Source organism: Amphiura filiformis, chromosome 5 (genome assembly GCF_039555335.1).
Source record: "Amphiura filiformis chromosome 5, Afil_fr2py, whole genome shotgun sequence".
Classification (NCBI taxonomy): domain Eukaryota; kingdom Metazoa; phylum Echinodermata; class Ophiuroidea; order Amphilepidida; family Amphiuridae; genus Amphiura; species Amphiura filiformis.
Genome location: NC_092632.1, coordinates 26695374 through 26711424, shown reverse-complemented (window position 1 = coordinate 26711424; position 16051 = coordinate 26695374). Strand labels below are relative to the sequence as shown.

General features: G+C 38.4%; 1 protein-coding gene across 1 annotated transcript; it reads left to right on the top strand.

The window, feature by feature from the left end:
• Window positions 1-1082: 1082 nt before the first annotated feature.
• LOC140152887 (26S proteasome non-ATPase regulatory subunit 8-like) lies at window positions 1083-12685 on the top strand. The gene is made up of 7 exons (XM_072175415.1): window positions 1083-1240; window positions 7787-7859; window positions 8072-8174; window positions 8683-8776; window positions 8949-9047; window positions 9870-10055; window positions 10838-12685. Exons 1-7 carry the CDS (start codon window positions 1133-1135, stop codon window positions 10970-10972), a joined length of 798 nt encoding a protein of 265 aa, XP_072031516.1. The 5' UTR covers window positions 1083-1132; the 3' UTR covers window positions 10973-12685.
• The last annotated feature ends 3366 nt before the right edge of the window (window positions 12686-16051 follow it).

Below are 16051 nucleotides of genomic sequence, written 5' to 3'. Positions count from 1 at the left end.
TACAAGAATTGGGGTGAAAAGGCCACATAAAACAAAAATTTGGATCAAAAAGTACATAAAACAAGAATTTGGATAAATAGGTCATAAAATAAGGATGTCAATGGGCCCGGCCGGGCATTTTAAGTTCAGTAAAATGGGATAACTTCGGTCAGCGGGGTAACTTTGGTCGGTCAAATATATATTTTTAAATGGTCATATTTTCGTCCCGCAATATTGGGTTTTTTTTGACCAAAAATTAGCATTTTTTTACATTTTGTTTTTACAAAAATCATTGTGAGCAAGCAGGCCCGTACGCAGGGGGTGCGACCGTTTTTTGCGGGTCAAAAGGTCCAAAATCACCCCCCTCTTTGTAAAAAAGTCCACTTTTTTCAAAATCAGCACCCCCCCCAAAAAAAAATCCTGCGTACGGGCCTGTGAGCAAGGGTGTGTGCTTGATTAATTTTGCAAGGGGTCAAATGTCACATAAAACATTAACTTGCCCATATACAGCGCAGATCATTTTTCTTCTTCTTGGAATGTAATACCCTTACCAAAGTTGCCCCAAATGCGGGGTATTTTTAACCCCTAGGGCACCCTTGCAAAATTATTAAAAAAATCTTTTTCAACTTCAAGGTGTAGAAGGGAGTCCTAATGTCACAAAAAACAGATAATTAGAAATATAATTGGTTTGGAAGCAGTGGTTCAAAAACTCTGAAATGAAAAGTGCCCAAAGTTACCCCACTAGGTTCTTTCTACCTCATAGGCCTAGGCCTCATCATTTTGCATTTATTTTCAACCATTTTTTTAGGCCTGATTTGTTTTTTGTCATGCAATATCTCTCTTTCATAATGAGTGGGTTTGAAACCGAAGTAATTTGTGACTCGGTTTCTTCTACTCAGTGACCCACCCATCCCACCCCGCAGCTATGTGTCACCACAAGTCACCGCCTGAGTCACCGTGCAAAAAAGTTTAACAGCGCCCCCGTCCGGATGGACTCAATTACAGCAAATGTACGGTTGTATTATAAATGGCTATTAGCCTAAGTAAAAACCCTGTTCTTAATATTACAATAGTTTTAATCCCCAGCGTAATACCTAGCAAGATAATAAACTTATCCTTGCAGTACGCCATCTGTACGGTTAAATAAATCAACATGGCCTCATTGAAAGAAGCAGTAGGAATGTACCAAAAATTGAATAAAGAATGGAACAGAAAACCACCAAATCTTGACAAATGTGAAGAAATCCTAGGAAACTTAAAGGTATTTTTCAACATATGAGCGTATGTGAGCTTTAATTGGGAGTCAGGTTTTAAAATGCTTCGCTCCTGAAACTTCATTAAAATGCGCTGACTCACAATCGCACTGACAATGCAATGGCAATGTGATGCACATTCTGAATTCGGCATACAATGCATGTACATGGAGATCATGAGATAGTCAGATAGATCTTCATCTAGAATACTACAGATCGTTATAAAGTATCCATACATGTAATAGGAGTCTGAATCTGAATCTGAATGAATACTGCATAACACTCCTGGTGGAGTCATACACGCAGGATGAGGTGTGCGCATGAAATTTACTAGTCTTGTTGGTTGAGGTCTTGTCTTGTCTTGTGCTAGTACTACTCAACACCCTCAAAATTGAGAGTCAACCGAGTAGGGTACGTGAGGCGCACTGCGACTGTAGACTAGTTGTTTTGCAGGTGGTGGCTTATGACGGCTGTTTTAAATTGCTTGGTGTCTTCTATGGTGGTTACTGAGACCCTGAGTAGGGAAGTGAGTTCCAGTCTTTGACTGTTTGGGGGAAATAACTGTATTTGTGACAGTTCTTGTTTGATGTGATGATTTGGTAGCAGTTGGGATGTTGGTGCCGTGACAGACGTCGGACCGGCAGAAGGAGGTCATTCACCGGCAGGGCGAGGAGGTTTTGTCTTGACTTCTGGAAAACTGATAATCTGCTTACTGTCCTTCTGTTCTTGAGTGAGTTCCATTGAAGGTTGGTGAGAATTTCAGTAACACTGCTGTGCCTGGAGTAGTCATTGACGACAAACCTTGCGGCTCTGCGCTGAATTTTTTCTAATTTGTTAATAAGATCCTGTGTATGGGGTCCCAAACTGAAGATGAGTACTCCAAGAGTGGGCTAACTAAGGTGAAATATGCATTTTCTTTGATGGATTTATTGCAAGAGTATAGGTTCCTTTTTATAAAGCCAAGTGATCTATTTGCAGAAGATGTAATACGGTTGATGTGTTTATTCCAGGTTAGGTTGTTAGTAATATCAACGCCAAGTTAAGCGTGGCACGCCATGGATTCCAGTGGGGATTGTCCTAGGGTGTAATTGTAGACCTTGGGATTACGAACATGTGTAATCCGCATGACAAAGCACTTTTTGGTGTTGAAGTGCATTTGCCAATCATCCTGCCACTGGGCCAGGGTGTCAAGGTCGTCTTGGAGTTGATCCTGGTCAAATTGATTAGAAATATTACGATACATGACACAATCATCCGCGAACAGTCTAACTTCAGAAGTAATATTATTGGGCAGGTCATTAATGAAAGCTAAAAAAAGCAAGGGTCCCAGCACCGTGCCCTGGGGAACGCCAGAAGTCACCTCTGTCCAAGTCGAGTGTTCACCCCCGACAACGACCCTCTGGGTACGGTGCATGAGAAAATTTGAGATCCAAGTGAAGGTTTTGTTTCTAATACCATATAAATTTAAGATGTTTGTGGGGGACAGTATCAAATGCTTTTGCGAAATCCATAATAATCATATCAATTTGGGATCTGGAATTGAGGGAAGACGCAAGGTCATTGACTGTAAGTATTAATTGAGATTCACATGAATGGTGTTTCCTAAAACCGTGCTGTTTATCGGTGCGGATGGAATGTTTATCAAAGTGAGACAATATTTGGGAATGGATAATTATTATGTTCTAGGGTTTTGCAACAAATGGAAGTTAACGAAACGGGCCTATAATTGGAAGCAACTGAACGATCACCATTTTTGAAAACAAGGGAGATGTTAGCACAAATCCAGGAAGATGGTAGGTTACCTGTGTCCAAAGACTTTTGGAAAATCAAACAAAGAGCAGGGGCCACCTCATCAGCAGCGAGTTTGAGAATTTGGGCAGGTACACCATCTGGGCCGGAAGCCTTATTTGGCTTAAGATCTTTTAAAAGCTTAACAACTCCCTCAACTGAAATCTCAAAGTCGGGCATGGATGGAACATTTAAACTGGGTGAAGTGGGAGGGAGCGTAGCTTTCTCCTGAGTGAAAACTTTTTTAAATGTATCATTGAGTATGTTAGCCTTCTGAATATTTCCAGAAACAATTACACCATCCTTTTTCAGGGAGGGGACTCCACAAGAGTCATTTTTTAGGTTCTTTATGAATGACCAGAATCTTTTTGAGGAGTCAAGACGAACTGAATTTACATATTTCCTGTATGATTTTCTAGTTTCATTATAAGTCACTTTCCTTTGATTCTGAAAATTTTCAAAGGTGTCAGGTGTTGGTTGTTTACACCAACTGTTGTATGCCCTTTGTTTTTTTCTATGTAAGCGCTTGATACCTTTACCAATCCAAGGGGTCAGGTTCTTTTTGCTGACCATTCGAGCTGGTACATGGGCATCCATGACATCTTTGATTTTATTTTCAAAATCCGTACATACTTTCGACAGTTGAATTGGAACTATCATTGGTTGTAAGATAATTACTGAACTCAAGGAGGTCAGCTTTTATAGCACTGACATCAGCCTTGTGATAGCTGTACACTTTTCTTGGTTTTGGTTTAACAGTTATGGGTTTTGAGTTTACAACAATCAGGGGAATACCGTCGTGATCCGAAATGCCTGGTATCACTGTTGAGCTCTCCACTAAGGAGGAATTGGTGGTAAAAAAGAGATCAAGGATATTATCAATCCTGGTAGGCTCGGTGACAATCTGATCCAACCCAAACTCAGCTGAAATCTCCAGCATGTGATTAGACAGGGCAACATATTGAGAGCCAGGTGGTATTGATTGGGTTAGCCAATCAACGTCAGGAAGGTTGAAGTCCCCAGCTAAATAAATTTGGCTGTTCTTGTTTTTAGTAGCTTTACAAAGGGACTCACGTAACTGATCAAAATACTCAACTGTGTTACCATACAATTGGGAACGATAGAATGAACCAATGATGATTTGTTTGGCTCCTTGAAGTTCAACTGAAACCCAAACCGCCTCACACTCCGAGTCAAGGTCCACTCTATGAGTGGCTATGAGGTCGTTTTTGGTTGCTATAAGCACACCTCCTTTGGCAGGACCAAAATTACGATCCTTTCTAAAAACCGTGAAGTTGGATGGGAACAGCTCACAACTGTTCACAGAATCATTCAATTCATGTCTGTCTTCCAATCTAAAAAAGATATCTTTGGAAAGGATCTTGCATGCTTGCTAGCTAAATTTCCATTCTAAATTTTTAATTTGAAATAAAAATAAATGAGGCGTTGCCATTGCATGATTGACAATTGTGGAATGCTCAATGCTAGGTAGAATCATAAAATTATGAAGTTAAAAATATCTCCTCCAAAATGCAATAAATGAAAGATGACAATTTTCTTTTTAAAATGATGGTTCAACCATGAGCCATGATGATGATTAGTACAACTACAAGGAACTTACAGACTGCCTTACTAGCCTGTATCACGTTTCAGCGAAAGAACGTCTGTAGTAGGGAGTCCAGTAGTTTCCCGATTTCAATTTGTATCTGGAAGCACGTAAACACGCAAGAATTGTCGTATGTTTTAAACATGATTTTTATGTTCAAATGGAAAAATAAATTATGATTTGAAGAGATTAAAGATTAATCTTTCTAACTGTATGATGATGTTTTTTCCAAAAAAAGTCCGTATAATCCTAGATCAATGCGATAAATACGGTGTACCTTCAGAGCAACAGATTAGCAGTAGATGCATTCGTCGCCATCTTGTCACATGAGCTTCCGGATGTGACGGAGTTTTTGGATCACATCTCATTAACCCCTGACCTAGTCCAAAATCTGAGATTATTATGGGATAGATAAAAGAATTCCCCATCCGGCAATAATAAACAAATGCCCGTTGATCAAGCATGAACGGTAGTCAAAAGCAATTTCTGAGGCACCAAAATCAAGGTAATTTTTCCAAATTTTTCTTGTCATATGAAACTGGTATTAGATTAAATTATAGACTTTCAAGAAGAAGTTGGCCGAGTTGCAGAGCAATCGGAGGTTGCGGTTAAATGCGAACCATGATTTTGTACAGGGAGGTACTGTGGTAACATGCGAAGTACGGGGAGTGTAGCGGTGTGTTAGCGGTGCATGCCATGTGCCTTGTCGGGTTGACGGCGGGTGGTAGATGTAGCGCATTATCGGTTCTTGAGGGCAAGGATAAAAATGAAGAAGGCACACTTAATACAAGTGATATTATTTTTGTTACTACTTTTAATCATTTCTATGATACTTAAAGAATCTGTGTAATATTTTTTAATTTTTTTCACTTCCTTTGTATTTTTTTTTTCAATTCTGAAGTTGAGTAGTGCAGTGTCAGATGAGCTTCATAAACTAAAGACAAGAACATTTTGCATGAGGGCTTCAGAGAAATATGAAAAAAAAACCCACTTCAATGAATTGATATTATTTATGTTACTACTTTTAATCAACTCCAGTATTTTAAGAATCTCTGTTCTAAACTTGTTATAAAAATGTTCAACTGCACTTCATACTATGTAATCATATGTTGTTACTTTTTTATTCAATAATTGTCAATATGATATTACAATACTAGTTGTCTTTTTTAACTCCCTTTCCAAATTTTATTAGATTTCAAATAAATTTTGAGACAGTAATCGACATAATAGGGACTTCATTGCACACATTCCAGTTGGTCGCGGCGACAGACACAGAACCTGTACGCACACAACTTTAATTGAGCATAACTTCACTATACTTCAAGCTACTGAGCTGATTTAAAGACTGTTGGTTTTCTCTTTAAATTCTCTTTCCAGTGATACCAAACTTGATAAGGTTCGCTTAAAAAAGGCAAAAAGTGCCGGACTCCCTAGCTGTAGTACATACCTGTTTTTAATGACGTTGCAACAATGTTTCTATTATCAGCAAAACACCTTGCATTCATACTTTTGAGTTTGTATGGAGCACGTTCGTACACATTATAAATAAGTGAAATTAGAATATCCTGAAAGGAATTTAGGTAACAAATTGAACGACACTGACCTCGCAGCAGCCTGATCTCATGTACCAATACCTTGTGTATTGGTACATGATTCGGCGAGTATATATCAGCAATAGCGAATAAATGGTCGTTTTTTACTCTGTTCAAAACGTCACATGTACACCAAATACAGCCCCCGAAATGGTCTACTTTTAGCGTGCCTTAACTCCGAAACAGTTTAGTCAAAGTTAAAAATGCGATCCCCAACCCTTTGCTTACCTTTGGACGAATTTGTAGTAATCTCCGCTAGCTCAGTGTTGAAAAATGTCCGGTACTTGCCCGGTACAAACATAGAAATGGCAACAATGCTTCAGTCCTGGTAATGAATATTTCTTCCGTATCCAATGGTTCCAACGTGGACATCACGATGATAGTCTCCTACACAACCAGATTGTTTCGGCCTGACGCTCGTCGATCCTAATCGCTAAAGTGAGGACAGCATGAGCTCTTATCTGCGTAAGAGTCTGTTCGACAAAGGCGATTGTGAATAAGGATGATTGACATCGCCGTTATATTGGGCGGAGCCATTATGCCCATATTAGGTGCATATATTACGGCATCGATAGGTTGCGCTGTCCTCTGACCCCGACTGTTCGTCATGTAGACAGACCGTGACCTGGGTACAGGTACAAAGCAGGGGATGTGACTGCGAGCCGCCATTTTGACACGTGGTATCTACTCTTCAGAAAAATTACTTTTGTTGACGTTTTATATCAAACAATTTTCGATAACGGATTTCTACTAGGATTTCAATTTTTTATTAATGAAGGTGCATGTAGTTTTGAGGAATAACACGGGATGTTTTGAGCTTTATTTCAAGTAGTGGTGTAGGAAGGTGAGTGAATTAAGTGAATGAGGCCGGGAATGAGATTTTCTTGTTTCAACGATCCGATAGTAGGATACGAAACATAGGCTAAAGATGTCTAACGACGTCATTCATTCGCCATGTTTACATGAAAACATTAGCTGCTGCGAGGTCAGTGTTGTTCAATTCGTTACCTAAATTCCTTTCAGGATATTTTGATTTCACTTATTTATAATGTGTACGAACGTGCTCCACACAAACTCAAAAGTATGAATGCAAGGTGTTATTGCTGACAATAGAAACATTGTTGCAACGTCATTAAAAACAGGTATGTACTACAGACGTTCTTTCGCTGAAACGTGATACAGGCTAGTAAGGCAGTCTGCTCCCAGTCTCTCAAAACATCAAAAGCGTTGCACGTATACTTACTTAAGACTGTCCTTTTTCACATAATGCAGACAAAGTAGGACCAACTTGCCTAGAAATGGTCAAATTTTGGCAAGAAATATCTCTGTGTAATCCTATGTAAGTCCCATATCACATTGTCAGCGTCAGAAATTCAGCGAGAATCCGAGAATCCATTCTCGCAAAGATTCTTGTCAACAAAATTGCAAGAATCTAAATGGATTCTCGTAAATATTTCAATTTATCATACAAAGTTATATGGCACATCCAGCTCTGTCTAGGTCCCGCTTTTCTGCAAAGAAAGTGATGACATGCTGTGCTTATTCTTTTGTGTTTTTATCTCTTACAGATTGCTCTTCTGAACCTGGCTTTTTTACCAACAGCTGACAGCAAAGCATCCAAGCAGGAACTGATCATTGCACGTAAGTTTCATTTAAAAATTATCATTGACTTTGACTTAAATAATTCTTACAGTATTGCCAGTTTAGCATACTAATGTTATGTTTTGCTGACCAAACCAATCAAGGGATCACGGTGAAGGTCATTTAAAGCATGCTTTGTACTTAAACTACTTTTGTAATTGTTGTATGTTTGACATCAGCCATAATGTTTCAAATTGTTTGACTATTTTCAGGTGATATATTGGAAATAGGAGTTCAGTGGAGCGTATTGAAGGGTGATATCCAATGTTTTGAGAGGTATATGGCACAGCTGAAACCATACTACTTTGATTACAGGTAATAAGTGCAAATTATATAGAGGTGTAATTTAAACTAGAAGGCCTTATATTTGTTCACAAATATGGCTATACCCGCATGTTATCGGTGTACCCAAACTTACAGTCCTTATTTGCTGAGGACTTAAAATAAAGAAATTATAAAAAGTCGCCCAATTAGGCGGAAAATGTGTAAAAAGTGAAAGTCACAAGCTTTAATTTAATGTAGGTTGCACTCTCGTATTTTCAGTATATGATAGCCTAATGTTACTACAAGGTAATAATTATAGTAACACAATTTTCAAAAATGCCTCCTTTGGCCCCCATGGAGCAGATCATGTCACATATTACATATCACAGTGTTCCTTTACACTGGTCAGGACCGTGGTGAGTTACACATTTTATTATCATGGATTATGTTTTGCAATAAAATGTTGAGCTTGTGTGTAACAATTTATGAATAAATCCAGATGTGATGTTAACTCTTAATTCAATTTTATTGATATCATATAATTTCCTTTTGATTACAGAGATGAATTACCAGAATCAGCATACAAATACCAGCTCCTGGGGTTGAATCTATTGCGACTGTTAGCTCAGAACAGATTAGCAGAATTTCACACTGTGAGTATCAATATCTTATTTACTGGTGAACTCTCTGATATTTCTTCGCATTAGCGTACAAATTGTACATTATAAAATAAAATAAAGTCAGACTGTAAGAGACACCCTAAGATATAGCCTACATGTAATTAGATATTTAAATTAACATAATACATAATATATTTTTCTGCAGGAATTGGAACTTCTTCCATCCAAAGAACTTCAAAACAACATCTATATCAAGCATCCTGTCTGCATGGAGCAGTATCTAATGGAAGGCAGTTACAACAAGGTATTCAAAACAGAAACCTCTGAACCAGGGGTCCCATTCATTGGCCCTCACAGTTAAGAGTGAAATGCAAAACCAGCACTGGATTGAGCTAATCTTGCTCCCTTTTTGTCTGAATAGCATTTTATGCCTGGATTATAGTATGGTAAAGCAACAGTTCAAAAGTGGTGTTAATTAAACTTTGCTTCACCTCAAGTTCACTTAGTGAGGCAGGTGTGTATTTGGCTTGTCGCAGCATCGAATTGTGCGGGCAAAGTTAATGCCGCAGAGCATACACATACATGTTAGCTAGCATAGTACGCGTACAATGGCGATTTGTTGGCACAAAGGTGGCCCAACCATCACTACCAAACTTGAGGTGAACCGAAGTATAGAGGTGTGTGCTTCAGTGGGGTGGTTGTTACCCCCTTCTTTTGTAATACAACATCTGTAACATAATTTGCTCTCGGGAATCATGTGCTTTTTGAGAATATCATAGTACGATTAGAATTTAGTCACACAGTGTGAGAATCAAGCTTTATTTAATGGGAATCATTGGATTGTCATCTTCTAAAAGTGAAAATCAAAAGATTTCCACAATGTCAGGATTCCCACAATTAAAATATTTTATTACAAGAATCTTAGCAAGATTTTGCAGATTCCCGCTGAGTACATATTTGTAGTCCACTTTCAAGGTCTAGAGTACTGTAAAAGTGGAAATTTTCACACTGCATTTATTTATTTATTTCACCTAAAAGGTGTAGATCTACTCTTTACAGCCCAATTGACAAAAACTATGCAATTGTGCATTATTAATATGATCATGTTTTTGTCCCTTTTCTGCAGGTATTTCTTGCCAAGGGTAATGTGCCAGCTGAGAGTTACAATGTGTTTATTGATATACTATTATTGACTATCCGGGATGAAATTGCAACGTGTGCGGAGAAGGCCTATGAGAAGATCGCTTTCCAGGAAGCTTCCAGAATGCTCTTCTTTACATCATTAGGGGACATGAAAGTTTATGCCGAAAAGGTGAGATTCATTTTATTTATTTGTTTTTTTTAGTCAAGGTATGGAGTAGATCTTGTGGATGCCCTATGTAGTTGTCTCATGTCCAGAGTGCACATGTCAGGATGGTCCGATCAGCAACCTCATAATTGACGTTTTGGTATCAATAGAACTCATATTTATCTCATTGACCGTATCAAAATATGTGACATGATCAAGGGGAATGAGTCACATGTCGGCCCTGGTCAAAAATGAGTTTTACATAATGTTTCTAAAGAGGACATTTAGAGCTTTCAGAAACTGAAAACCCCTTGTTGATACAACTTTCCTTTGTGAAGTTATGTCAATTTATTAATCGCTGAAAACAATATAAAACATAAGAATTTTAACACTTTCTTTGCCAATACCTCAAAATCAATATTAGCGACATCCAACTCATTTCCTTTGATCGTGTCACATATTATAGGGCCGAGAGATTTTAATTTGGATAAATTTAGGGTTAGCTTACAAGAAATAATTACACAAAGGATCCAGCAAAATGTGTCTAAAGTGGATTATTTCACTGATTGTTCAAACAGTATCCTAGAATTTGGGCTTTCAAATGTAGTTTAGGCTCTCATATCAAAACCGATTAAAATACCAGCATTAAACTTCATAGATGGGCAGTACTAGAGAGATGAAATTGGACCCTTGTCTTTGATTTAAAGGTTGTACTTGTAAAATATTATTGTGTTGAGGTGGTTGCTGAAGGTAGCACATGATTCAAGCAATTATAAATTGGAAATCTTTTCTTTTCTTCTTTACAGCGGGGCTGGGAACTGGGACCAGATAAATCATTCAACTTTCGAAAACTGGAGAAGAAAACAGAAGAGGAGATTCCATCACAACAATTAGCTCTACAGGCCATTGAATATGCTAGAGAACTGGAAATGATTGTCTAAATGAACATTATGACTTTGTTTGTACGATACTGTTTGTTATGTTACAACTTCGCTTCTCCGAGACATTGAACAAGAAAAACACTAGCTACGGCTTTCAATTTTCCCCAAACACTGATTCTATCTGTATAGAAGGAAATGAAAACATGTATAGGCATTATGTGGAGACAAGCTAGAGGCATCTCTCTACAGCTCTAGTTGCATGTGTGAGAAAGAATTATAGCTCCTCCTAATGTCTTTGTCATTGACCCAACCAGTGGCAGCATAGGGGGTTAAGGGGTGATCTGAAATTAGCCTAGAATTTGGCATTTTTTGTCTAAAAAGTGGAAATTTCCCACATATTTATTTTTAACTGGACTGTGGGGGTGGGGTAATGTGGTGGACAAAGCCCAATATCAGAGGACCCACCCCCCCCTGTCCACCATATTTGCAGAAACACAGCATGCTATTCTTGAGGACATTCAGCTCTTCACTTTGTTTCACAAGACAAGATTTAGCTTAGAGTTGGATGCAGAGTGCCAAGTTGATGTCATGCACAGAACACAGTTGATGTAGGTAAAGTGGACTGTGGACTCATCTCTAATGGTCTGAGTAAGGTTACTGGCGCTGTGTATAACAACCACTCTGCACTCCACATCAATCTCTTCGCTAAACCTCAAATAACGCTGAAATTCTGTAGCTGTACCATAATGAGAGAAGATGCTTGAGTACTCTACCGTGATTGGATGCATTCAGTACTGTCTGCATATCTCATTTTGTACCATGCCTTCATTATTATGGTGGTGTAACTGGGTCAGATCCACCCAATTGAATGCCCATGTTGAAATAGGATTATTATTATGGATCAATAAATAATGGGTTGAGAACCAGAAAGCCTCACTCTCATTTTGACATTTTGGTACAAAAATAATCTTTAAGCCATAACTCAAGCACACTCCCTATTGAAACCATAAAACTTATTCCATTATTGCTGCATCTCAGGGAGTAGAGGCAGTTTTCAGTTAGAACCAGAAAACTTGCGCTATCTGACTATAGAACAGCATGATTGTTACCCAACAAGAGTGCCAACTATGAGTTACAGCTTATCTGGTTCTCAACCCTTATTGTCCCTCTGTTTTATACCATTTTATGTGTTTTTTTCTGGTTCTCAACCCTCAAAATATAGTTTTTGTTTACATCTCAATCAACATATTGGGTTCTAATTGTTTGTGTTTTTTGCTTATTAATTACACCTGTAATGATGAAGGGTGAAAATAAGCGGGCAACTCATCAAGGGGCACCCCCTTACTGATGTGGCGCTTTTTATACCAAAACATTGTGTGTCACCACAGTACGAAAGAGTACGACAGGGTATATAGGAAATGGTAAACATGTGGGAAAATCCAACTCATTTGGGAGGGTGGCAATCCAAAATTAGTCTAGAATTTGGCAAAAAGGAAATTTCCCTAGCAAAAAGTGGAAATTTCCCAATTTTCTTTAATTCAACTGGGAAGTGGGCATTGGGTAATATGATGGACAAAGCTGCAGATCAGGGGAAAATGCATCAAGATGTAGTGAATACTTTGGCATAAATATATTTACATTTTCTTTACAGCAACTTGCTACCACTTGTGCATTCTCCAGGCAGGAATTAAATTGTGAAAGTATTACGTTGTTTGTCATACCTGTATTTAAGGATTAAAATAAATACTTGTTGCACAAGGTGCAGTAGATATAGTTTTGAGTGAATTGTTTATTTTTTGCTGGAAGTTGAACTGGTCTATTACACACTTTACGGTGCTTTGAAATGATTGAACAAATTCATCAGGATCGGTAAACTCAGATAAGGTTCTTAGTATCTGATCCAGAATGTTCACTTTCTTGTGTACGTTTCAACAACACCTGTTGTCTTTATCAATACTTGATGGGCAACTCCAAGATCAACTGGTAACTCCAAGATCAATGCTGGAACTACCTAGCATCTGTTGCCAATAACGGTCACTACCCATCAAGTGTTGATAAAAGACAACAGGTGTTATTGAAAATAATAATAATAATAATAATAATGATGATTTAATATAGCGCCGGTATCCGCCTTTCGACGCTCAATGGCGCTTGACACAACAAGTTCAAAAGATCTGAGAAAATATATATCAACATGGTGACACAGTTCATTTGAAAAAGAGTCAAATACTAAAAGAGTCACTCTTTGAATGCCTCATTGTATAGATGGGTCTTAAGTCCAGATTTGAAAGTTGCGATATTGTCACATGTTCTTAGGGCTACAGGCAGTGTGTTCCATAGTTTAGGTGCACCAACTTCGAAGGATCTATCTCCCCAAAGGGTTCGTGTACGAGCTCCAGCAGGCGCCCACTGTCCGTTGATCTCAACCCAGCTTTATCCGGAGTGAAAGCATCAACTAGATCACTCAAGTAGAGGGTGCCTGACCATGCATGCATTTGAACAAGATCAAACAAACTTTGAAAGACACTCGTTGTTTAACAGGTAACCAATGTAAGTCCGCTAACACAGGTGTGATGTGGTCAGACTTTTGGTGTAAGTTATGATGCGTGCAGCCATGTTTTGTAGTCTCTGGAGCCTATTAAGTTGCTTATCTGGCAGACCATTTAGGAGAGCATTATTTCCATCAATTCTTGATGTCACAAAAGCATGAGTGAGAGTTTCTGCTGCATCTCTGGTCAAATATTTGCGTACACTTCCAATGTTGCGCAGTGATAAACAAGCAGCTTTGGACATGGACGTGATCTGATTCTCCATAGTCAATGAAGTGTCAAACATAACACCCAGATTTCTTATGTCAGTGGATGGTTCAATATAAGAAGAACCAACCCTAATGTGCTTGGAATGTTGACTTTCTCCAATTGCTGTCTTGAGCCAATGATTATAAATTCAGTTTTAGAGTCATTTAACTTCAAGCAGTTGCTTCCTTTCCACCCGCTGAACATCGCAATGCAGTTCTCAAGTTTGGCAAGGCCTGCATCAACAGCTTCTTGAGTAGGCTCAACAGATAGATATAATTGGCTATCATCAGCATAGAAATGATAGTCTACCTCATGCTTGCTTATAACATCACCTAAGGGCAGAGTGTAAATTGGAAATAATGCTGGTCCAACACATGAACCTTGCGGTAGGCCATAATCCAATGCAGCAGTGTCCGAAGTCTGATCATTAATACAAACTAACTGGCTCCTGTTAGACAAGTAACTTTGAAACCAGTTAAGTGCGATGCTATCAATTCCAAGTCGCTCTTTCATGCGCAACAGAAGTATTCTGTGGTCCACAGTATCAAATGCTGCAGAAAGGTCAAGGAGCACAAGCAGCGTAATTTTGGTCTTGTCCATTGCACGTAGAAAATCATTTTGCACTCGTAACAAAGCAGTTTCCGTGACTATGGAATGCGCGGTAGGCTGATTGATACTTTTCATTCAGATTATGAATTTGAAGAAATGATGATAGCCTAGCTAGTGCGACATCGCTTCAATAGTCTTTCCAAGGAAAGTCAGATTAGATACAGGCCTGTAATTTTTGAAGACATTCTGGTCCAGGTTCTGTTTCTTGATCAGTGGGCGTACATGTGCGACTTTTAAAATGTCAGGAAAGGTTCCTTCTTTAAGAGAACAGTTTGTAATCTTGGTGATAAGTGGCACAATGGCAGCAGAAGCTTTCTTGAGGAGTGTGGTTGGAATGGGATCGAGTTCACACGTAGAGGGAGATTTGAAAATAATCTGTGAAACCTCTTCCTCAGTTGCTGGCGCGAATGTTGTCAAGCTGTGAAAGACAGGTCGTACATCCTCACAGGACCAATCATCGGCAAGCTCAAACCCTTTACTGAATGGTTCTTATTTTCTCTGTAAAATAGTCACAGAACTGATTAGCTAGACTCTTATCAGAAGTAGCATCAGGAAGCGGGGATACTTGACGGCGATGAAGTAGTTGATCGGCGATTTGGAAGAGACGTTTCTGATCCTTTGCATTTTCAATCAACAAATTGTTGTAGTAATGTTGCTTTGCTTTCCTTACAAGAGCATTAACATGTTGCTTTTGCCTTGTGTAAAGTTGGTGATCAATTTCAAGCGAGATTTCCTCCATTTGTTCTCAAGTTGGCGCTTGCTTTTTCTTTTCTTTGAGGATTTCAGAGTTATACCATGAAGTATTTGGACGAACTTTTACAGAGCGAGTTTTTGAAGGCGCGTGTTTATCAAGGATACCTTGTAGGGTGTCATTATATATCTCAACTTGTTGGTTCACATCACAATCAGAAACATACACAAGTGAACATTCTGGATGAACCTTATCTACTGAGTGCTTTATTATATTCTTGGCAAATAGAATGAGAAGTACTGTAAACTTTTATCAGGGATGCAAGCTTTCCTGAAGTCCAAATTCCTGCACTTTTCTTTTTTTTTCAGCCTGTTTTAAGGCTTTATAACCCTAATTTGCACACTTTTTCAGGCTTTTCCTGCAAAATCACTTTAGGCCACTTGCAACCCTGTTTTAGGTACAATGATTTTGAAGTTATTGAAACATACACAAGGAAGTGAACATTCTAAGAACCTTATCTACTGATGCTTTATATTTTTGGCCAATAGAATGAGAAGTACTGTAAACTTTAGGTACAGTGATTTCGAAGTTTGCAATGAAAATTGTGACTGACATGGACTCACAACATATTACTTAATTTTCTATATATTAGTTTATAAATTTCCAAAAAGTTGAATTATGAAGCCATAGAAATATTTTGCTTTACAAGTAAACCTATTCGAATGGTTTTGGTCACCCTAATGAGATTTGAGTTGTATAGTTTCGAAACATCCTGGCTGCTGAGAAGTTGTTTTTTTTTGTACAAACCAGTAGTATGTCCTTAGTGAATGGCCCATTGTTCCCCCATTCACAAAGAACATACAGATATACTACTGGCTTTAACAGGTGCATGTACTTTTTAAAACAAGTCCACAAATATGTTACGAAATGTGAAAATGTAAAAAGGTATGTATAGCCGTATTTGTTTTACACTGTGGACCCATTTATAGCATCACACATTGAGTTCAGTCACAAGCTGTTAGAAGTTGCACCTGAGTCCAT